The 23615-nt window shown below is 48.1% G+C and overlaps 1 protein-coding gene across 1 annotated transcript in view; it reads left to right on the top strand.

Moving 5' to 3' along the window:
- Positions 1-22499, top strand: part of LOC103877138 (translation initiation factor IF-2-like) — an 82986-nt gene extending 60487 nt beyond the window's left edge. The window contains exon 7 of the mRNA XM_021925052.2: positions 21160-22499. Within this exon, the coding sequence (XP_021780744.2) occupies positions 21160-21408 (249 nt within the window). The 3' untranslated portion in view covers positions 21409-22499. The remainder of the gene's footprint in view (positions 1-21159) is intronic.
- Positions 22500-23615: the final 1116 nt, after the last annotated feature.

The following is a 23615-nucleotide window of genomic DNA, read 5'->3' as shown; positions in this document are numbered from 1 at the left end:
TTTATCTTTCTGCAGTGGAGAGAAGGGTACCACAGAATAGAACGTGGGTTTAGGACTTCCATAAGCCCACTTTTTAAGCCAGCCCTGCAGGTTGGTCAGTTCCAAACTTCGCTGCAGGTCCCTGAAACCAATACCAGATGAAATTTCTCTGTCTTGTTTTGTGTCCTTAAGAGCTTAACCTCGTGACCATGTGGGGATACATTCTCTTGGTCTCCACCATTCAGAGAACAGGAAATTTAGGGTTCATGTCATAGCCTTAAAAATTAACTTGAGCAGCCGGGTGCGGTGGCTCAAGCCTGTAATCCCAGCACTTTGGGAGGCCGAGACGGGCGGATCACAAGGTCAGGAGATCGAGACCATCTTGGCTAACATGGTGAAACCCCGTCTCTACTAAAAAAATACAAAAAAACTAGCCGGGCGTGGTGGCGGGCGCCTGTAGTCCCAGCTACTCGGGAGGCCAAGGCAAGAGAATGGCGTGAACCCGGGAGGCGGAGCTTGCAGTGAGCCGAGATCCTGCCACTGCACTCCAGCCTGGGTGACAGAGCGAGACTCCGTCTCAAAAAAAAAAAAAAAAAAATGAACTTGAGCAGTTAAAAGCCTTTGCAAGTTTGAAATTGGCTGCTGTAGACTTCTCCTGGTAAAAGCAGTAGAAACTGCTCAGTGCTGTGTAGCTCAGTTAACTAAGGCTTTATCTTTTGACATTATTGACCTGTGTTCAATTCTTGGCTTCCGGAATGATGCCTTTCTGATTTGTTACTTGTGTAACTTTGCCATTTATTGAGATTTTACCCCCCATGGCTGGTTTCTGATTTCCTGTCTTGACTGTCTTGAATTTTCCTTTCTCTGAACTACCCTTAGAGAGATTCTAAATCTTGTAAAACAAAACACTGCTCGCCATCTCTTTGAAGCACCTTATGCATCCATGGTTAAATTATAACCTTAGTTAAAACTTACAAATTTCATGTGGAAAGTTACCTGTGGTAGAATTCAAAAGCCAGAAATATTGGCTGTCCTGGCTACAGTCTGGTAATAAGAGATTTTAAAAGATTTTTTTCTTTTTTCTGAAATGGAGTCTTGCTCGGTCGCCAGGCGGGAGTGCAGTGGCACAATATTGTGTCCGAAATTGGTGGGTTCTTGCTCTCACTGATTTAAAGAATGAAGCCACCCACCTTCATGGTGAGTGTTACAGTTCTTAAAGATGGTGTGTCCAGAGTTTGTTCCTTCAGATGTTCAGATGTGTCTGGAGCTTCTTCCTTCTGGTGGGTTCATGGTCTTGCTGTCAGGAGTGAAGCTGCAGACCTCTGTGGTGAGTGTTACAGCTCTTAAAGGTAGCGTGTCTGGAGTTGTTCGTTCTTCCTGATGGGTTCGTAGTCTCACCGGCTTCAGGAATGAGGCTGCAGACCTTCACAGTGAGTGTTACAGCTCATAAAGGCAGCGTGGACCCAAAGAGTGAGCAGCAGCAAGCTTTATTTCAAAGAGCAAAAATATAAAGCTTCCACACTGTGGAAGGGCACCCAAGGGGGTTGCTGCTGGCTGGCTCTGGCAGCCTGCTTTTATTCCCTTATCTGGCCCCACCTACATCCTGCTGATTGGTCCATTTGCAGAGAGCTGATTGGTCCATTTTGCTTGAGTGCTGATTGAATGGATTTACAATCCTTGAGGCTAAACACAGAGTCACAGAGTGCCAGTTGGCCTGAATTAAAGGTTAGCTAGCTACAGAGTACCTAATTGATGTATTTACAAACCTTGAGCTGGGCTAGAGTGCTGATTGGTGTATTTACAAAACCCTGAGCTAGACACAGAGTGCTGATTGGTGCATTTACAATCCTTGAGCTAAACACAGAGTCACAGAGTGCCAGTTAGCTAGATGCAGAGTTAGCTAGCTACAGAGTACTAATTGATGTATTTACAAACCTTGAGCTAGATACAGAGTGCTGATTGGTGTATTTACAAACCCTGAGCTAGACACAGAGTGCTGATTGGTGCATTTACAATCCCTTAATTCAAACACAGAGTCACAGAGTGCTAGTCCTCCAGTTCTCCACTAGGTTAGCTAGATACAGAGTACCAACTGGTGTAGGTTAGCTAGATACAGAGTACCAACTGGTGTATTCACAAACTTTGAGCTAGACACAGAGTCCTGATTGGTGCATTTACGATCCTTGAGCTAGACAGAGTCACAGAGTGCTAGTCCTCCAAGTCTCCACTAGGTTAGCTAGATACAGAGTACAAATTGATGTATTCACAAACCCTGAGCTAGACACAGAGTGCTGATTGGTATATTTACAAACCCTGAGTTAGACACAGAGTGCTGATTGGTGCATATACAATCCTCCGGCTAGATATAAAAGTTCTCCAAGTCCCCATCCAGGTCAGGAGACCAGCTGGCTTCACCCAGTGGATCCTACACCAGGGCTGCAGGCCGAGCTGCCCGCCAGCCCCGAGCCACGCCTGCACTCCTCAGCCCTTGGGCTGTGGATGGGACCGGGCGCCAGGGAGCAGGGGGTGGTGCCCGCTGGGGAGGCTCAGGCCGCGCTGGAGCCCACCGCAGTCGGGGAGCTCAGACATGGCGGGCTGTAGGTCCTGAGCCCTGCCCAGCGGGGAGGCAGCTAGGGCCCTGCGAGAATTTGAGTGCAGCACTGGCCAGCAGGCACTGCTGGGGGACCGGCGCAACCTCCGCAGCTGCTGGCCAAGGTGCTAAGCCCCTCACTGCCCTGGGCCGGTGGCACCAGCTGGCGGCTCCGTGTGGGGGGCCTGCTGAGCCTGCGCCCGCTGGAACTCACACTGGCCCGCCAGCGCAGCCCCGGTTTGGCGCCTCTCCCTCCACACCTCCCGGCAAGCAGAGGGAAGCCGCTCCTGCCTCAGCCAGCCCAGAGAGGGGCTCCCACGGTTCCGTGGCAGGCTAAAGGGCTCCTCAAGCGCCGCCAGAGTGGACGCTGAGGCCGAGGAGGCGCTGAGAGTGAGGGCTGTTAGCACATTGTCACCTCTCAATATCGGCTCACTGCAACCTCTGCCTCCCAAATTCAAGCGATTCTCCTGCCTCAGCCTCCCAAGTAGCTGGGACTACAGGCATTGCCACCACCACACCCAGCTAATTTTTATATTTTTAGTTGAGATAGGGTTTCACCATGCTGGCCAGGATGGTCTGGATCTGACCTCGTGATCTGCCCGCCTCAGCCTCCCAAAATGCTGGGATTACAGGTGTGACCCACCGTGCCCAGCCTTAAATAATTTTTTCTTATAAAAAAGAGCTCTATAGTTAAAATCAGCTTAATTTATATCTATCTATCTATCACCCCAACCTATACATATATTTAAAAGGTCTTTATGTTTTTTCTCTTCTTGGATCTTACTTTTTTGAAGAAAAAGGGTTTTCTTCTTCTCTGTCAACTCAATTGTTTTTCTCCGTTTTATGTTTTTGCCACTCTTGATGTCAGCATGAGAGAACCTAAGATAAATTCTAACAGCCTGGGAATCCTGGGAAAAAGCAGAGGAGGCACCACAAACCCCATTCTGAGAAAAACCTCTGTTTTTTTCATGGAACGCCAGAATTGAAAAAAAAAAAAAAAATAGATTCCTCTGAAAATCTAAGACTCTGTTCTGTTGTGACTTGTGTTATCCGATGGCTTTTACTTTTGGCGGTATCAAAAATTACTTTGCATTAAGGGAGAGCTTTTAGCCTTGCTGTGTAATAACTAGGTAGGAAATATACTTTAAGGGATGGCTAATGGCAGTTATGGAGGGATACTAGCTCTTTGAATGCTTGGCTCAGAGAAGCATGCTCTTGGCCGCCTGGAAGATATGGAAGCATCCCCACCCCACCCCGCACTGAGAGATGAGACTCCCATAGAGGATGGGCTGGTTACAAAATGGGCTGATTGGCTTTGGGTTGCCTTGCAATGAAATGCCTGGTAGGAGCATTGCATGATCTTCTCGCACAGTATTTCCCTCCTTTCGGGGGATCCAGGAACCAGAATAAAATGGCACCCTTAATTTTGGGGATTTGTTTGCCTTCCAGCTGTGCCTGCTTATTGGGCCCTAGAAAGTGCAAGCGTTCCTGGCCCTGTTCCTCCCAGGGCTCCATCCTGAAGCCAGTAATCCAGTTAAAAAACTAGCAAATGAAAAATCTTAACTACTGGATCTTCTGTCTGTCTGTGTACTGATACGTGTTGGGTGTGTAATATTTATGTATAAAAGAGCTCTGATCATTTGGCTTAGAAAAATTGGGGCTTAAATCATATTTTATCAGAAAAATAGAAACTTTAATGCCTTTTGTTCACAAGACTTTAGTAACCTTTTGGAAACAAATATTTAAAATTATTGGTAAAAGAAAAATGTCTTAAATTTAGGCTGGGTGCAGTGGCTCACGCCTGTAATCCTAGCACTTTGGGAGGCCCAGGCGGGCGGATCATGAGGTCAGGAGATTGAGACCATCCTGGCTAACACCGTGAAACCCCATCTCTACTAAAAATACATAAATTAGGCCGGGCGTGGTGGCTCATGCCTGTAATCCCAGCACTTTGGGCGACCGAGGCCGGCGGATCACGAGGTCAGGAGGTCGAGACCATCCTGGCTAACACGGGGAAACCCCGGCTCTACTAAAAATACAAAAAATTAGCTGGGCGTGGTGGCGGGCGCCTGTGGTCCCAGCTGCTCCCAAGGCTGAGACAGGAGAATGGCGTGAACCCGGGAGGCGGAGGTTGCCTGAGCCGAGATCACGCCACTGCACTGCAGCCTGGGCGACAGAGCAAGACTCCATCTCGGGGAAAAAAAAAAACAAAAACAGAAAATTAGACAGGCCTGGTGGCGGGCGCCTGTAGTCCCAGCTACTGTGAGGCTGAGGCAGGAGAATGGCATGAACCCGGGAGGCAGAGATTGCAGTGAGCTGAGATTGCGCCACTGCATTCCAGCCTGGGCAACTGAGCAAGACTCCATCTCAATAAAAAAAACTATTGATCCCCAAATGCTCAGGGAGACTGATTTGAGTAATGATGAAACTCTGGTCTCCCGCACAGTGGGCTCTGCGTGAATTACTCTTTCTCTATTGCAATTCTCTTGTCTTGATAAGTCAGCTCTGTCTATGCAGCAGGCAAGGTGAACCCACTGGGTGGTTACACCAGGATGGGGTAGGGGGCAGTGAAGATACCATTGGTGAATGGGGACTGTTAGGCCTTCGACGCCTGCCATCAGAACCTTCCTCAGCCTCCCCTCCTGGCTGTCCCGGAAGCACCCTAAACACTCTTCTCTGCTAACTCCTCAGTCCAAGAATGGACCCGTGTCACAACCTGAGAGCCCAGGACAGTCCAGAGGGAGGCACGTGGGCAGGTGGCCCGTCGCAATCTGCAAATATGTCAACCTTTTAGTAAAAGGGCAACAGAAGAGAGTTTGTTGGGGCAGATGCCCTAGGTCAAGTAGTAACTGTCCCTCTCCTTTTGACCCAAAGGTGACAGTGTTGGAAGGTAAACAGGTTTACTCACCCATAAGCAACCTGGCTAAAAGATTTCAAAGTGTATTTAATTACTATTCTGTATTCAACCTCATTAAAACAAAACTGCTAAGTTGTTTCCTTACCTTTTTAAATCTTAAGCACCTTATTGACAGAAAAAAAATATTATAAACTGTCTTGGTGTGAAATGGACTGCCAGTTCCAAGGCATTTAGAAATTTTACTGTAGCTAAAGAGTTATGCGATTTTAGACGTTCTTAATAAAAGTAACTGTTTCTCTAAAGAGAGATTATGCTTTCCTGGGAACCGAAATTTAGGTCTCTGCTATCCAGCCTGTCCGATTTTAGTTTGGATGAATGAGGTTTTATTTCATCTGGAAGGCAATGAAAAAGAAATGTGTATGTAACAGAAAGTAGTATTTGACACTGTTGAGCCAGGCTTTTTTTTTTTTTTTTTTTTTTTTTGAGACAGAGTCTCACTCTGTTACCCAGGCTGGATCTTGGTTCCCTGCAACATCTGCTTCCTGGGTTCAAGCAATTCCCATACCTCAGCCTCCTAAGTAGCTGGGATTACAAGCATATGCCACCATGCCCAGCAAATTTTTTGTATTTTAGTAGAGATGGAGTTTTACCATGTTGCCCAGGCTGGCCTCGAACTCCTGACCTCAGGCAATCCACCTACCTCAGCCTCCCAAAGTGCTGACATGAGACACTACCCCTCTCTCTAAAAACATTTTTAAAAGGAGCCAGTGAGGCCTGCGCAAGCCCCAACCCATTGGTGGTTTGGGGTTGCTATCTGCCTCATAAAGTAGAGTGGAGGGTTTGTCTTCTCCTCTAAAAAAGCCTCCTGTATAGTTGGCCTTGGCATCTGCCAGGAGTAGAAGCCTCCTATATAGTTGGCCTTGGCATCTGCCTCAAGTAGGCAGGACTTGAGGCCTTCTGGGTCTGGATTTTCAGTTGAGGTCGAGAGTGAATACAGTGATTGTAACCAGAAAACCCGGAGTGGGGTGTAGTTGCCTCTGGAACTCATCACTGTTAACTCAGCCTGGACTTTGTGACAGTTAGAGAAGTGGATTTCTTAATAATAATAATTTTTTAAAAGGAGCACTTTGACCGGGTACAGTGGCTCACGCCTGTAACCCCAGCACTTTGGGAGGCTGACGCAGGCAAATCACCTGAGGTCAGGAGTTCAAGACCAGCCTGGCCAACGTGGTGAAACCCCATCTCTACTAAAAATACAAAAATTAGCCAGCTGTGATGGTGCATGCCTGTAATCCCAGCTATTCAGGAGGCTGAGGCAGGAGAATTGCATGAACTTGGGAGGCGGAGGTTACAATGAGCCGAGATCGTGCCATTACCCTCCAGCCTGGGCTACACAGGAAGACTCTGTCTCAAAAAAAAAAAAAAAAAGAGTACTTTGTGGGTTTGATTTTATATGTATACATAAATTTTCTACCAATAGCCTGTAAACCAAATGAATCCTCAGAAACTCCAGCTGAGCCGCTCTAATGCAGCCATTTTCTCCATCTCTACTGCCTCTTTCCCATCAGTATATAAACACAATTGAGTTCATCTTCAAAAAAGGCTTTGGGGATAAAAGTCTTTAAAAAGAGGCTTTAACTCTTCCCCTTTCTAGATACCACTTCTCTTTTCACAGCTAATACTTTTTTTTTTTCTTTTGAGACGGAGTCTCGCTCTGTCGCCCAGGCTGGAGTGCGGTGGCGGGATCTCAGCTCACTGCAAGCTCCGCCTCCCGGGTTCACGCCATTCTCCTGCCTCAGCCTCCCGAGTAGCTGGGACTACAGGCGCCCGCCACCTCGCCCGGCTAGTTTTTTGTATTTTTTAGTAGAGACGAGGTTTCACCGTGTTCGCCAGGATGGTCTGGATCTCCGGACCTCATGGTCCGCCCGTCTGGGCCTCCCAAAGTGCTGGGATTACAGGCTTGAGCCACAGCGCCCGGCCCACCTTGTCAATTTCTACCCCAAAAAAATGCCTGATGGGATTTTGATTGGGACTGCATTAAATCTTTAAATTAATTTGGGGAGAACTGATGTCTTAGCAATATGGAGTCTTCCCAACTCATGAGCATAGCATACTCTTATTTATTTATTCTTCTATTTAACTTTCTCAGCCTTTTTTTTTTTTTTTTTTTTAGCTTTAGTGTACAGGTCTTCCATGATTTTGTTTAATTTATCCATAAGTGTTTTTCTGATTTTTGGTCCCGTTGCAAGTGGTGTTTTAAATTTTTCAGTTTCCAATTCTTCAATGCTACTATATAGAAATAAAATAGTTGTTTTTTGTTTTTTTTTTTTTTTTGAGACAGAGTTTTGCTCTTGTTGCCCAGGCTGGAGTGGGCTCACCGCAACCTCTGCCTCCTGGGTTCAAGCAGTTTTCCTCAGCATTCCGAGTAGCTGGAATCACAGGCATGTGCCACCACATCCGGCTAGTTTTGTATTTTTTAGTAGAAACAAGGTTTCTCCATGTTGGTCAGGCTGGTCTTGAACTCCTGACCTCAGGTGATCCGCCCGCCTTGGCCTCTCAAAGTGCTGGAATTATAGACGTGAGCCACCGCACCCGGCTGAAATATAATAGTTTTTATGTTGACTTTGTATTCCACAGCCTTTCTTTTTTTTATTTTATTTATTATTATTATTTTTTTTTTTTTTTGAGACAGGGTCACACTCTGTCGCCCAGACCGGAGTACAATGGCACAATCTCAGCTCACTGCAAACTCCGCCTCCCAGGCTCGAGTGGTTCTCCTGCCTCAGCCTCCTGAGTAGCTGGCATTACAGGCGTGTGCCACCATGCCCAGTTAATTTTTGTATTTTTAGTAGAGACAGGATTTCACCATGTTGTCCAGGCTGGTCTCGAACTCCTGACCTCAAATGATCCACCTGCCTCGGCCTCCCAATGTGCTGGGATTACAGGCGTGAGCCACCACGCCGGGCTGTCCCACAATCTTTCTATTAGTTCTAATAGCTTATTTTGATAAATTCCTTAGGTTTTTTATATACACAGTTATGTTTTCTGCCAATAAAGACAGTTTTGCTTCCTCCTTTCCAGTCTGTATGTATGAGTCCATTTTCTGTTGCTTATAACAGAATACCTGAAGTTGGGTGATTTATAAAGAAAAAGAAGGTGATGGTGACACTAACAGCTTAGACTTCACCACTATGCAGTATATTCATGTGACTCAGCTGCACTTGTACCCCTTACATTTATACATACTTTTAAAGGGAAAAAAAGAAAAAAGATTTGTTTCTTATAGTTATGGAGGCTCAGAAGTCCAAGGTTGAGGGTGTATATCTGGTGAGAGCCTTCTTGCTGATGGAGACTACCGAGTCCTGAGGTGGCCACAGGGTGTCCCATGGCGAGGGAGCTGAACATACTAATGTGCTATGCTCAGGTCTCTCTTCCTCTTGTAAAGCCGCCTATTTCACTCTGATCATAACTCATTACTTCATTAACCCTTTAATATATTGATCTATGAATTAATCTATTCATGGGGATAGAACCCTCTTGATCCAACCACCCCCAAAGGCCCCACCTCTCAACACTGCCACGTTCGAGATCAAGTTTCAACATGGGTTTTCAAGAGGGCATTCAAGTCATAGCACTGTACTTGTTTCTTTTTCTTGCTTTATTTCACTGACTGGAACCTTCCGTACAATGTTGGATAGAAGTGGTGAGAGCAGACACCCTTCACTTGTCCCCAGTTTTCACGACAAAGCATTCAAACTTTACCCTTTTCCAGCCGTGTTCCTCTAATGTAGCGCCACAGCTCTGACCATCTCCTTCTACCCTTTTCCAGCCGTGTTCCTCTAATGTAGCGCCACAGCTCTGACCGTCTCCTTCTACCCTTTTCCAGCCTTGTTCCTCTAATGTAGAACTACAGCTCTGACCATCTCCTTCTAGGTAAAATGAGCAACTGGATGCACCACTCAAAGTTTTGCCCACTCGGAAGATTTCCTTTGATCACTGTTCTCGGGACCACCTTGAGTGGGGTTATAGCAGTATGTGATGCAGAAACATCTGTAACAAGGAACCAGACTTGAATTTCTTTTTTTTTTTTTTTTCCTGAGGCAGGGTCTCACTGTCGCCCAGGCTGGAGTGCAGTGGAATAATCACCACTCACTTCAGCCTCAACCTTCCAGGCCCCAGTGGTCCTCCCACTTCAGCCTCCCAAATAGCTGGGATCACAGGTGCATTCCACTGCACCTGGCTATTATTATTATTAGTAGTAGTAATATTATAATAGTTTTGTATAGATGGGGTCTTACGACGTTGCTCAGTCTGTTTTCAAACTAGTGGCTCAAGCAATCCTCCCGGCTCGGCCTCCCAAAGTGCTGGGATTACAGATGTAAGCCACTGTGCCCAGTCAGACTTGAAATTTTTTTTTTAAATTTTTTCCTCCTTGGTCAAGTGGTGATAGAGGATTCCCCATGAGGCCATAGACGTGGGCGACAGAGAACAGGCAATGTAGCAGGAGTAGTTACTCAGAGAACTTGCTTCAGCATTTAGGACCTGTCAGACCCAATCCTATTTATACCATTTCCATTTCATAATGAGTCCATCATTAAGTAGATAGAGTGCAACTTTCTGGCTCCATGAGTCATATAATACCCAATTTAATTTATCATTAATAAATAATGATATTTAGGCTCAGCTCAGGACACTTGATAATTTGGTGGCCCACAGCCAAGGGCTTTAGTGTCCACTAGGGCAAGGGACATGCTCGAAGCTGTATCTCAAAAGGAGAGTAGTTACCTGCAGAAGACAGTGTTGTGTTTCTTCTGATTTCATCTCGAGGCCTCTTTCTGGATAGTGGCTGTAAATTCTAGCCCTGTCCTGACTCCAGGGCCCCAGGAGAGGTGGCCATGGATGTTCGCAGTGCACCATTGACAGGATACTTCATCATCTGGCAGATGGCCTGATTCTTAAGTGTCTGACCCATGACCAGGTGTCCGCCTCACAGGAAACTTGTTGATACTGGCAGACATCTGTGTGGCTCTTGTCTGACTTGTGTCCAGTTTATTCCTACCAAGATAGCCACTCTGTAGGAGAACCCTCACTGGAAGGAGAGTTGGGTTCAGGTGTGATGGTCAGGTGAGTTGCAGAGGAGGCAACACAGCAAAACACATGAAGTAACAGAGGCAGTGTATTGCTTACAGATCTCTTACAGGGAAGAGGGCAGTTACTGCCTCTCAGGGCCAGTGGGGAGAGGAGAGCCAGCCAGGACACACGGGCTTAGCTGGGGAGCGGGAAGTGAGAGAGAAAGCAAGGGGCCTGAGGGCTGATGTCTGTATTGGGTCCAGGCCATTACCCAAGCAGGTTTCCTGAGAGGAGGTTTTTGTTTTGTTTTGTTTTGTGGCGGCGGGGGGCGGGGGTTGATTTTGGTTTTGTTTCTTTTTTTTTTTTTGAGACGGATTCTCACCCTGCCACCTAGGCTGGAATGCAGTGGTGCCATCTTGGCTCAGTGCAACCTCCGCCTTGCGGATTCAAGAGATTCTCATGCCTCAGCCTCCCGAGTAGCTGGGATTACAGGTGCCTGCCAGCACACCTGGCTAATTTCTGTATTTTTAGTAGAGATGGGGTTTTGCCATGTTCCTCAGGCTGGTCTCAAACTCCTAACCTCAGGTGATCCTCCTGCCTCAGCCTCCCAAAGTGCTGGGATTCCAGGCATGAGCTACGGGTTTTTGGTTTTTTGAAACAGGATCTCATTCTGTTGCCCAGGCTGGAGTGCACTGGCACTATCACAGCTCACTGCACCCTCTACCTCTCAGGCTCAAGCAATCCTCCCACCTCAGCCTCCTAAATATTTGGGATCACAGGAGTGCGCCACCATGCCTAGCTAATTTTTTTTTTTTTTTTTTAGAGGCGGGGTTTCATGGTGTTAGCCAGGATAGTCTTGATCTCCTGACCTCGTGATCTGCCTGCCTCAGCCTCCCAAAGTGCTGGGATTATAGGCTTGAGCCACCGCGCCTGGCAACCTAGCTAATTTTTAAATTATTTTTGGTAGAGACAAGGTCTCGCTATGTTGCCCAGGCTGTCTTGAACTCCTTGCCTCAAGCAGTCCTCCCATCTTGGCCACTCACACTGTTGGGATTACAGGCGTGAGCCACTGAGTCCACTAGGAGTTCTAATTGGTAAGTTTAGAGCAAGCAGGCACAAGTACCATGGGGTCATGCTGTGACTCAGAGGTGGTCACTGCAGCATGTCCATGTGGGGCGAGGGGGTTGGTGGAGCAAGTCACGTAGGTAGTATCTAGGTGTCCACAGGGAAATGGTCATCAGGAGGTGGTTGTACAAGGCAGGTATATCTAGATTGATCACATTGAGGAACCAGGAGGAGGTGGAGAACTGGAAACTGTGTCAAGGGTGACTGAGTCCTGCTTTTTATATGAGAAAGGCTAACATATATTTAAAATGGATGCTGAGGCAACATACAATTGTAAAAATTTCACCAGGTGCAATGGCTCATGCCTCTAATCCCCACACTTTGGGAGGCCAAAGCTGGAGGATCACTTAAGCCCAAAAGTGTGAGACCAGCCTGGGCAACATAGCAAGACATTGTCTCTACAAAAAAAAAAAATTTAAGTTAGCCAGTCATGGAGGCACATGCCTGTAGTCCCAGCTACGTGGGAGGCTGAGGTGGGAGAACAGCTTGAGCCCAGGAGATCGAGGGTGCAGAGAGCCATGCTTGCACCACTGCAGTCCAGCCTGGTGAGACAGACTGAGACCCTACCTCAGAAAAAGAAAAGAAAATATCCTGAGTCACAAATGCCCTGAATACACCTAACTACAGGACATCATAGCTTAGCCTATCCTACCTTGAACATGCCCAGAACACTTCCACTGGTCTACAGCTGGGCAAAGTGATCTGTCCATACCGCCCACCGTACAGTATTGGTCATCCAGCCTAGTGACCCTTTGGCTGGCAGAGCTGCACTCACTGCTGCTGCCCAGCATCATGAGAGAGCCTCCCACCACGTATCACTCAGCCAGGGAAAGATTAAAATCCAGCATTCCAAATACAGCTGCTACTGAATGCACATCTCTTTCACATCATTGGTAAAGTAAAAACATTTAAGTTGAACCTTCATGAGTCAGGGACTGTCATGACAATGTCATCTTTTGTTCTGGGCCCCACTCAAAACTAATAGCCTTTTAAGTTATTCAGAAAATGGGTCAGAGAAGAATATTCAAATGAGGTATACATTGCCTCCAAAATCCAAACCCACTGGGCATTGTACCTCTTTCTTAGTGGTAGTAAGGCACAGCTTAACATGCCCCAGACAATTAGGCCCCCCAGAAGTTTCACTGAATGTTTGTGGGATTTGTCACCCTCTGGCACACATATGTCTCGTCAAGGTGGCTAGAATAGTTACTACTTCTAATCAACATACTATCAACATATTAGATGAGTGTGATGTCCTGTGGAGTAGAGGAGAGGACAAGGTCTCCGCAAACTAGATGATGACAGATGACTGCGAACTGGTACAGTCCTGAGTTTGGCTGACGAATAGGTATTGCTAACCCTGTCAGCTCAAAGCAAACTGCTTTTGATGGTCTTTACTAAGAAGTACTGAGGATAAAAGCATTCATCAGATCAACAGCTGCATACTTTGCTCCAAGGGATGCACTGATTTGCTTCATGAATGAAGGCACACCTAGAATAGCAGCTGCAATTGGAGTCATAACCTAACTGAGTTTGTAATAATCCACGCCATTCTCTTGGATCCGTCTTGGATCTGCACAGGCTAGAGAGCTAAGCTGAATGGAAATCATCAGCTCTGTGTCTTTCAAATCATTGATTAGTGGTGGCACTAATTTCTGCAATCTCTCCAGGAATGCAGTGCTGCTTTTGGCTTACTGCTTTTATAGGTAGAGGCTAATATTTATATGGTTTGTCTTTTTTTTTTTTTTTTGAGTGGAGTTTCGCTCTTTTTGCCGAGGCTGGAGTGCAATGGCACTATCTCAGCTCATCGCAACCTCCGCCTCCCGGGTTCAAGCGATTCTCCTGCCTCAGCCTCCTGAGTAGCTGGGATTACAGGCATGCACCACCACGCCAGGCTAATTTTGTATTTTTAGTAGAGATGGGGTTTTTCCACATTGGTCAGGCTGGTCTCGAACTCCCGACCTCAGGTGATCCGCTCGCCTCGGCCTCCCAAAATGCTGGGATTACAGACGTGAGCCACTGCGCCCGGCCTCCATTTTTTTTCAATTCACCGTAGTTTGTATTGTCTCTGAAACTTAGCCTCCTCATCTGAAATACAGATAATGATGCCAGCCTTACTTGTGTTCAGAGGTTGCTGTAAGGCTCAAATGAGATTGTGTAAGTTAAAATACATTACAAACTGTAGAACCCTCTACGGGGTATAAGGAATAAGCGCTAGAATTATTATTTCCTGGCCGGGTGCGGTGGCTCAAGCCTGTAATCCCAGCACTTTGGGAGGCCGAGACGGGCGGATCACGAGGTCAGGAGATCAAGACCATCCTGGCTAACACAGTGAAACCCCGTCTCTACTAAAAAATACAAAAATTAGCTGGGCGAGGTGGCGGGTGCCTGTAGTCCCAGCTACTCGGGAGGCTGAGGCAGGAGAATGGCGTGAACCCGAGAGGCAGAGCTTGCAGTGAGCTGAGATCGCACCACTGCACTCCAGCCCGGGCAACAGAACGAGACTCTGTCTCAAAAAAAAAAAAAAAAGAATTATTATTTCCTCCTTCCATCCCCTCTTCTATAGAAAATTTAGGCCAGGCACAGTGGCTCACGCCTGTAATCCCAGCACTTGGGGAGGCCGAGGTGGGCAGATCACGAGGTCAGGAGATCCACACCATCCTGGCTAACACGGTGAAACCCCGTCTCTACTAAAAAACTACAAAAAATTAGCCGGGCGTGGTGGCGGCGCCTGTAGTCCCAGCTACTCGGGAGGCTGAGGCACAAGAATGGCGTGAACCCGAGAGGCAGAGCTTGCAGTGAGCTGAGATCCGGCCACTGCACTCCTGCCTGGTTGACAGAGCGAGACTCCGTCTCAAAAAGAAAAAAATAAAATGAAAATTTAGATTGTAGTCTCCTTGCTACTATTTCAATCTATGTTTTTTGTTGTTGTTTTTGTTACAAGTACTTGGAATCCACTCAAAGTAGTTTAAGCATAAATAGGGAATCAAATTTGAAAGATCCAGGAGTGTCTTGAGAAGCTCAGAATTCACGGGCAGGAAAGGCACTTGTGCGTCATGAGGTGGTAGAAAAAGGAACTGAAAAGGCACTGTGAGCTGTGGCCGTGAGAGCGCGCTGCTCACCTCTCTGCAGGGAGCGTAATGTGGCCCCCTGCTGCCTGGCTATGAAATTCTGTCATTGCATTTGCACTGAGACCGCCCTTCCTGTGAGCTGCTCCCACCCAGTGCCTGAGTGCAGCCCTGCCGTGCTAAGGCAGGCCCATTTCTGGGAGATGGGGGACTCCTCTGACAGGTGGCTTTGGCACAAGCACACCTCATCAGCTCTGCCAGTGCTTTCTTAGAACTACATTCCATTCTAAGCTGGGCATGGTTATGCGCGTGTAGTCCCAGCTGCTCAAGAGACTGAGGCAGGAGAATTGCTTGAGCTCAGGAGTTTGAGGCCAGCCTGGACAACAAAGGGAGACTGTCTCTGAAAAAGAAAGAACTATACACTGCATTCTAACACCTCCTCAAGCCAGCCCTCCTCCCTTCCTGTCTCCTCGCAGGGGCTGCACCTGCATCGCAGCTCTCCCAGGCTCTCCTGGCTTCCTCCTATTCCCTTTGCAAGTGTTTTGCCAGCACATCGCTTGCACCTTTAGTCCTATCCGGGCATCTTATCAGAGGACTCGAACCTTAGGACAGGAACCTAAGTAACTCCTTTTGCAACTCCAAGTCTTTGTGGACTCTTATTTTCTTTCTACTTTTCTACTTCCTTTCTGCTTTACTCTTCTTTCACCAAACCCCTACCTAATCTTGTCAGCTTTTCCATTTATATGAAGAAAAATGTCTGCCCCACAGTCTCTGAATTTACAGATCCTTCCAGTTTGAGCACTAATTGACACTGATGTCTTTGAATCGTCACTTGAAGCTCCCAAAAGAAAGAATCGAATGCCTTCACTTGGATTAGGAGCCCATCCCTGGTCCAGTTATGGCAATTATGGCCAAGGAGACAGGTCTCATGATACAGACAGTATAGCTGAGATTCACATCTCAGCTGATGACCTGCTTTGTTTAATGAGAAAATGGAAACAATTCAGGCCAGGTGCAGTGGCTCATGCCTGTAATCCCAGCACTTTGGGAGGCCAAGGCGGGAGGATTGCTTGAGCCCAGAAGTCTGAGACCAGCCTAGGCAACATGACAAAACCCTGTCTCTACCAAAAATAATTTAAAAATTAGCCAGGCAGGGTGGAGCACTCCTGTGATCCCAGCTATTTGGGAGGCTGAGGTGGGAGGATCACTTGAGCCCAGGAAATTGAGGCAGTAGTGAGTTAGTGAGCCATGATCTCGCCATTGCACTGGGCAACAGACTGAGACCCTGTCTTGGAAAAAAAGAAAAGAAAAGAAAAAAAACAATTACAATTAGACCAGAACTGCCTCGTTTTCCCACCACCAAATCTACCAGTCTATACCTGGACACCCACTGCCTTTGTTCCTTTTAAGATGAAAGCCCACCAAATGAGTATGCTCCCTGGGGTGATTTGCTGTTCTGCAGTAGATAACTAATACAACCAGCCAACATAAGAAAGAAAAAGCAGACTGGGTACAGTGGCTCACACCTGTAATCCTAGCACTTTGGGAGGCCAGGGCAGATGGATCACTTGAGGCCAAGAGTTCGAGACTAGCCTGGCCAACAGGCTAAAAATACAAAAAAATTTAGCCAGGCATGGTGGCACACACCTGTGGTTCCAGCTACTCGGGAGGCTGAGGCACGGGAGTCATTGAACCCGGGAAGTGAAGGTTGCTGTGAGCTGAGAGTGCATCACTGCACTCCAGCCTGGGCAACAGAGCGAGACTCTGTCTCTAAATAAATAAAAATATTGCATCCCAGGCGAATGGCAGAAATTAATGCCACCTTAAAGAACAAAGGATGCAAGGGTAGTGTCCCCCCTCAAATCTCCACTTAATTCGCCCATCCAGACGCTGCGAGATCCAGGTATGTCCTGTAGTGTGAAAGTAGACTACAACAAACGAACCAAATATCCCCAATTACAGCTACTGTGCCCGATGCGTCCATGCTAGAGTGGATTCACATAGTCCACACAGTTATCAGTGTCAGATAACTGACCACTGATCTGGCCGATGCACGACTTATCCCCACCAAAAGGAAGATCAGAAACAGTAGATTCACTTGGAATTGATACAAGTGTATATTTATGGTTTTCCTACAGGGCTGTGTTAACTCTGTCAAAATATGGTCTAAAGACATGAGAACTGTCTGGATATTTCTTAGAACTTCATAGTAGTTCCTGTGTTGATGATATCATATGCATCACGCTAATGAGGCCAGATGAGCAAGAAGTGTCAAGTACTTTGTGTGAGATACATACACCCTAGAAAGTGGGAGAAACGTCCTGTGATATACAAGAGGTTGCCTCATCAGTGAACTGTTTAGGAGTCCAGTGGTCTAAGCACGCTGGAACATTCTAAAGCAAGGAACACATTACTGCAACTCATACCTACCACAAGGAAGAGGGAAGCACAACTTCTAGTAAATGTATTCATGTTTTAGAGGCAGCATATTCCACAACTGGGAATACTGCTTAACCTAATACCTGGTAACACAGGAGGCTGCCACCTTTGACTGGGAGGCCCAGAATAGGAGAGAGCTCTGCAGCAGGTCCAGTTGCTACAAGTGGCAGACCCTACAGTCTTGATGTTTCAATTGATCATCACTTCTCTTCCTCTACTGTCCATTTTAGATTCCCCTCAACCTCAGGAAGCACCTCTGCTGAGCCTCTGCTCGTTCCATTATATTACAGGTATCCAAGGTGGAGTTTCTAGCAAGCCCCAGTAGGACAATCACAGTATAGGTCTTTAGGGTTCTGGAGCAAGACCATACTATCTGCAGCAGGGAATTAGACACCTTTTGAAAAGTAGCTCCTGGAGGGCTACTAGACCCTGGCAGAGATGGAATACTTCACCAAGGGGCACCAAGTGACCACGTGTCTAGAACCGTTCGTTATTAGTTAGGTTCTGCCTTTCAAACTCACCAAGACCTAAAGTTGAATGGGCCTGGCAATAATCCATAGTAAGATGGAAGTGGTATGTCCAGAACTGGGCATGAACAGAGCTACACAGTCAGGTGGCCCAGACACATGTCACCGCCAGTGTGGCACCAGGGTTTCTTCCTCAGCTCATGCCTGTGGCTGCACAGGGGGCAAAGTCCTTTATGATCCGCTGACAAAAGAGGAAAGCCTTTGCTTTGCCTTGATTCACAGACGGGTCAGACTGGCACGTGGGTGCAAGCCAGAAATGAACTGTGACTACAGTACAGCCCACCACAGGCTGATCTTGACAAACAGTGGCAAGGGAAGTTGCCCCAGTGGATCAATCCTCTCAGGGGTGCATCTCTTCGTCCACTTTGTATGGAAAGACATGTAGCCCAAGGGTACACTTTATATTCATACATGGCTACTAGCAGCTGCCTTGATGCATGGATCAGGGGACTGGAAGGAGAAAGATGAGAAGATCAAGGACAAGGATGCTGGGGACAGAGGCATGTGGATGGACTATTTGAGTAGCTAAGAAGCGTGAAGAGGACCGCCAGAGGGTATCTACCATGAAAGAAACACCAAACAACCAGATAGAATGGTTTCGCCAACTGGATGTCAGCCAGATGCCATCAGCCACCCCAGAACTGGCACAGTGGGCATGTGAAGGAGCAGCTATGGTGGCAGGGATGGGGACAGACACACAGACCAAATAGCATGGGCTGTCACTCACAAGGGCTGATGTAGCTACCGCCACTGCTGAATGTCCAGCCTGCCAGCAATGCATCAGTGCTGATCCTCGGAAATGGCAATGGCTCTCAAAGTGAATAAGTAGCCACTTGATAGTAAGTTGACTACAGTGGATCCCTTCCATTCTAGAAATGGCAGAAATTTATTTCGACTAGAATGGACACATGCTTACCTTTTCCGCCGGCAGGGCCTCAGCCAACACCACTATCTGAGGGCTTACTGAGCGTTTTACCCGCTGACATAGGATCCCACATCACATCACATCGGACCCAAGGGCCCATTCATTGCATAGCCAAGGAGGCATGACAACGGCATGTGACCATGGGATCACCGGTCCTGTCACGTTCTGCACCACCCAGAAGATACTGGCTTGAACAAAGAGAAGAAATGGGCTGTTGAAGGCATAGCTGAGATGCCAGCTCAGAGATGATGATACCAAGTAAGGAGGGGACACCACCTTCCAGGGCACAGTGTACACTCTATTCAACAACCAGTAAGGCGCTACGTCCCACTGGGAGGAATATATAGGTCCAGGAACCAAGGGGTAGAGATAGGAGTGGCTCCACTTTACATTAATCCCATTGGGGTATTTCTGTTACCACAACTCTAAGCTTTGAGGATTTCAGGTTCTGGTTCCCAGTGAGGAAATGTCTCCGTCAAGGGATACAGTGAAAGTACACCAAGGAACCAGTAGGCGAGAAGCAGGAGCCCCCGTCCTGGCAGGAGTAGTGGACCCTGCCCCCCAGGAAGAGATGAGCTGCAGTTGCACAGGGGGGGCCAGGAGGAATATGTCTCTGTGCGCTCTTGCCCCTCGTTGATGGGAAATGCACAGGTGCAGCAGCCATGGCCTGAAGAGGGTGTGGTGGCCAGGGGCTCAGCTGAGGTGCCTCCTGCAGGAAGGAGAATCTAAAATGGATAGAAGCCAAGGCAGGCGCAGTGGCTCACGCCTATAATCTCAGCACTTTGGGGGGCCGAGGCGGGAGGATCACTTGAGGTCGGAGTTTGAGACCAGCCTGGCTAACATGGTGAAACCCTGTCTCTACTAAAAAAAAATTACAAAAATTAGCCAGGCGTGGTGGCGCGTGGTTGTAATCCCAGCTACTCAGGAGGCTGAGGCAGGAGAACTGCTTGAACCTGGGAGGCAGAGGTTGCAGTGAGCCGAGATCATGCCATTGCACTCCAGCCTGGGCAAGAGAGTGAGACTCGGTCTCAAAAAAAAAAAAGTAAAATAAAATAAAATGGATAGAAGTCCGAGTGCAGTGCTTCACACTTGTAATCCTAGCACTTTGGGAGCCTGAGGCAGGAGGATCACTCAAGCTCAGAAATTCAACATCAGCCTGGGCAACATAGTGAGACCTCATCTCTTAAAAAAAAAAAAATGTAATTAGTTGAGTCCAGTGGCACACACCTGTAGATCCAGCTACTCAGGTGGCTGAGGCAGGAGGATCACTTGAGCTTGGGAAGTGGAGGCTGCAGTGAGCTGTGCTCACACCACTGCACTCCAGCCTGGGCAACAGAACCAGACTGTCTCTAAATAAATAAATAAACAAAGGATAGAAGAGGGAGATGGGGAGTATCACAGACCTCAAGCACAGCTGCAGTGGTGGGGGCTGTGGTCATCTGATGAACCGTTAGTTTGTTCCAGAGAAAGGTGAGCTGCCCCAGAACTTAGCCGGAGGAGTGGATGCCCTGATACACAATCCAGATCCCCCTCAAGACAGAGGCTCTGCCGCAGCTGCTGGGAGGATTGCTGGCTCACCGCCCTCCTCAGGAATTGCCCCCAAGTGAAGAGAGCTTCCCCACCCAGTGTCCCACCTCCTCTCTGAGGACAGTATGTACCCAGTGACTGGCTGAAGCTGCGGTACAAAGGTCTGGCCCCTCAGCTCGGTGGGGATGGGGGCATCTGAAGCTGGGACGGCAGTGAGACTTTTCTAAGACTTCAGAACCCTCCATGGGTTCAGCTGAGGGGACTGCCTTGCAGCCCAGCTTCTCCCTCTGAGCAAGTCTGAGCTTCCTTCCCTTCTCCTGTAGGTGCGGAACCTGAGAGCAGCCCCAGTACACTCCCTGCCTGCAAATCTCCATCTCAAAGTCAGCCTCCAGGGAGCCGCCCTGAAACAGAGTCTGTGGTGGAGCTCTACAGAGTATCCCTGTGCAGATAACCAGCGCTGGGCGTTAGAGCAGGACTCTCTCCACCCGCACGGCGCCGGGGCTCTGCACACCCCTCTGCAGCCATCCTCGCTGGTGTCCCTCAGCTGACACCCTTGCCCTCGGTGTGTCCTTCCTCATGGCCTGCAGGTTTCACATCCCAAGCTACAGATCATGTCTTCTGGTTTGGGCTCTGGCGGGGAGTTCAGAAGCACCTGTTCATTATCTTAGCAGCAGCACGTGTGGAAATCGTCTCTCATGACCGCGGAGGGCAGGCATCGTGCAGAGGGTTACGTGGGCCTGCTCGACATTGGTGGTTGTTAGCTCTCATGTCTATGCCTTGGTCCCTTTCCCCGCAGGACTTGGAGAGCAAGCTGTTTGAATCGGATGCAACCCCTGGGCTTCGACTATCATGCCAAAAGGCAGCAAATAAGTGCCTTTTATTCCCTTCAGAATGCATGGACAATCCAAAGCCCTATTAGTCTATTATTCAGAATGAAAAGTGTTTACAATATTCGTCCTCTTACTCCTCAGTACATGAGCCTGTTCCTCATAGCAGGAAATTTCTTCCTAATTCAAAAACTCCTCATGGAAGCATCTGTTTTTGTCATCAAGGAGGGGGCTGTATGTGGAATCGCAAGGCCAAAGACACCGCGGGTCAACTCTTCTCAGGACCAGATCCAAGTCGCCAGTGGGAACACACGTTCAGGCAGCCGCCACCAGCACCCCGCCTCAGGAAGGAGGCTCCCTGCTTCATGTGGGCAAGAGGTGCCCCTGTTTTCCCAGCAGGCAGTCGGGGGTCTGGAGCCTAGGGAGCAAAGTGAAGCATACACTCCTGCTTCCTTCCTTCCCTGCACTTGGTGAGTTTCTGGCTCAGCTTAGATTAATGTCATCTCTTCAGCCTGGCCCAGTTTACCACTATGGGAAGGAGCCCAGCAGCAGGGGCTGCCAGACCTGGAAATAGATCCGCTCATTGCAGTATGGCAGGTGCAGAGGAGCAGAGCCAGCCATAGCTGGAAGAGAATCTTGGGGCACAGAGATGCACAAACACATAGGAGCAAGTTGAGACCCAAGTACCAAGCTGTAGAGTTACTGCACCATAGCGACCCAGGCCAGGAGGCAAGGTAAGAGGACAGTTATTACAGAGAGCCACGGGGCAAGAGTGGAGCCACCTTGACAGTGGGGGTGACCAGAAGCCACATCTAGGAGTGTTGACCCTGAGTCTGCATTTCCTCCTGCTCAGGACTGTAGGAGAGGCCCATCTTAAATGCCACTATCTCTGTGAGCTTTTGGAAACCTTACCGGCTTCCTGCCATGTTCAGGGAGCTCCACTAAAGTAACCTTCCTGCCTTCTCTCCATCCCTCTATTACTTTGCCCCAGGGAAAATGAAAGATGACCGCTTGGATAGGTAGGTGGGGAGGGGAAACGGGTCCTGCGTAGGCCAGTTGGCCCCTCCATCACCTTGGGGGTGAGCACATGCAGGATACAAGATCCCACTGCTCTCACTGAGGGGGCTGCACCCCTGCAGGACTAAAGGAGCCTCTCCTAGTCCAGGGCTGCCATGGCTGGGTGGGTGAGCCTGCCTCCTAGTGGGATTTGCATTAGCAGCTCACTTAGTTCACAGGTCTAAAGCTGTGTCCTCCAGTCCAGCCCTCTAGCAGTAATAAAGAGGATATTTGGGTTCCTGTTGCCATTCCTTTGTTTTATTTCTCAGGGCCCTCAGAGACACCCCAGAATAGGGTTCCTGTCCTCTTCAATCTTGCCCTTCTTTGAGTCCCCATTGCATTTTGTGGTATGTTCCTAGCATGAACTTTCATTCTTTCAGTAGTTACCTCCTTATTTCCTTCCCCCCTGCATTTAAAAATCATTTTTATAGACGAGGTCTCACTCCGTCACCCAGGCTGGAGTGCAGTGGTGCAATCATAGCTCACTGGGCTCAAGCACCCTTCCTGCCTCTGCCTCCCAAGTAGCTGGGACCACAGGTGCACATGACTATGCCCAGCTAACTTTTGTTTTTCTTTTTTGTAGAGACGGGAGTCTTACTTTGTTGCCCAGGCTGGTCTCAAACTCCTGGCTTCAAGCAATCCTTCTGCTTCGGCCTTCCAAAGTGCTGGGATTACAGGCATGAGCCACCATGCCCAGCCTCCTTCCCTTACTAGCTGAGAACTAAGAGAAGACACTCTGGAGACAGAGGAGGAAACAATGGCGACACCGCGCGATGAATACATAGTGGAGGATGAAGACAAGGCTCCGTCAGGGGCACCAGCGAGGGAAGCCCAGTTCTGTGGGGAAGGTATGGGGCGGCTTCACAAGCCCAGTGTCTGTCTGCTCTCTTTGTAGGACATGTGTTGTTTCGGCATCCATTCCCGCTTCTTTTAGGAAAAGTGCTTGAATTTCCTTTTCAGGAACCACCCACCATCCTCTCATCCATGCGTTCTGTTCCCGGCATCAGGGGTAGACAAGTGACTTCAGGCTTGGCCAGTTAGGGTTCTGACTCTTGGTCAAATCGGAGTGAATCCTGAGTCATTTGTAAACTCCAAGCAAAGGGCTTGCTTTGTTTTCTGTTGAATGCAGTGCTGTGAGATAACCAGAAATTAAGCTGCTTTCTTGCCACAATGAAGGCAAGAAAAGGGCCTGGCTGGCAAATGATGCCAGCGATTGGGGTGGAGCTGGAAGAGGGGGAGTGAGGGGTCCCAGACATCTTGGGAGCCCCGAATTCACCTCAGGATTTAACTTCTCTGCTGCTCAGCCAATTAACTCCTTTCTTCCATGACTAGTTTGAGTTGAGTTTTTAGTTTTTGCAACTAAAACAGCACTGACTAATACACCCTTAGGTAAGATTAGAGCAAGAATTTCCAATATCTGTTTTCTTCATCCTGAAATTTGGTGAGGATATCTAAGGTTCTTTTGTCTTTTAAAAGGATTCTGTTGCAATGGAAAGTATCAACCCATATTTTTCCATTTCTCCAAAATGTTTTAGTGTATATCTACAGGGCACAAACTTCTCTCGGTAGGCCCTCTGCCATGGTTGCTCTGTTGATACCAGTTAAGGGGCTGGTATCTAGAATAT

The sequence above is a fragment of the Papio anubis genome, chromosome 14, assembly GCF_008728515.1.
Source record: "Papio anubis isolate 15944 chromosome 14, Panubis1.0, whole genome shotgun sequence".
In the NCBI taxonomy this organism is placed as follows: domain Eukaryota; kingdom Metazoa; phylum Chordata; class Mammalia; order Primates; family Cercopithecidae; genus Papio; species Papio anubis.
The sequence above is the reverse complement of the archived record's forward strand: the minus strand, read 5'-3'. Positions and strand labels throughout refer to the sequence as shown.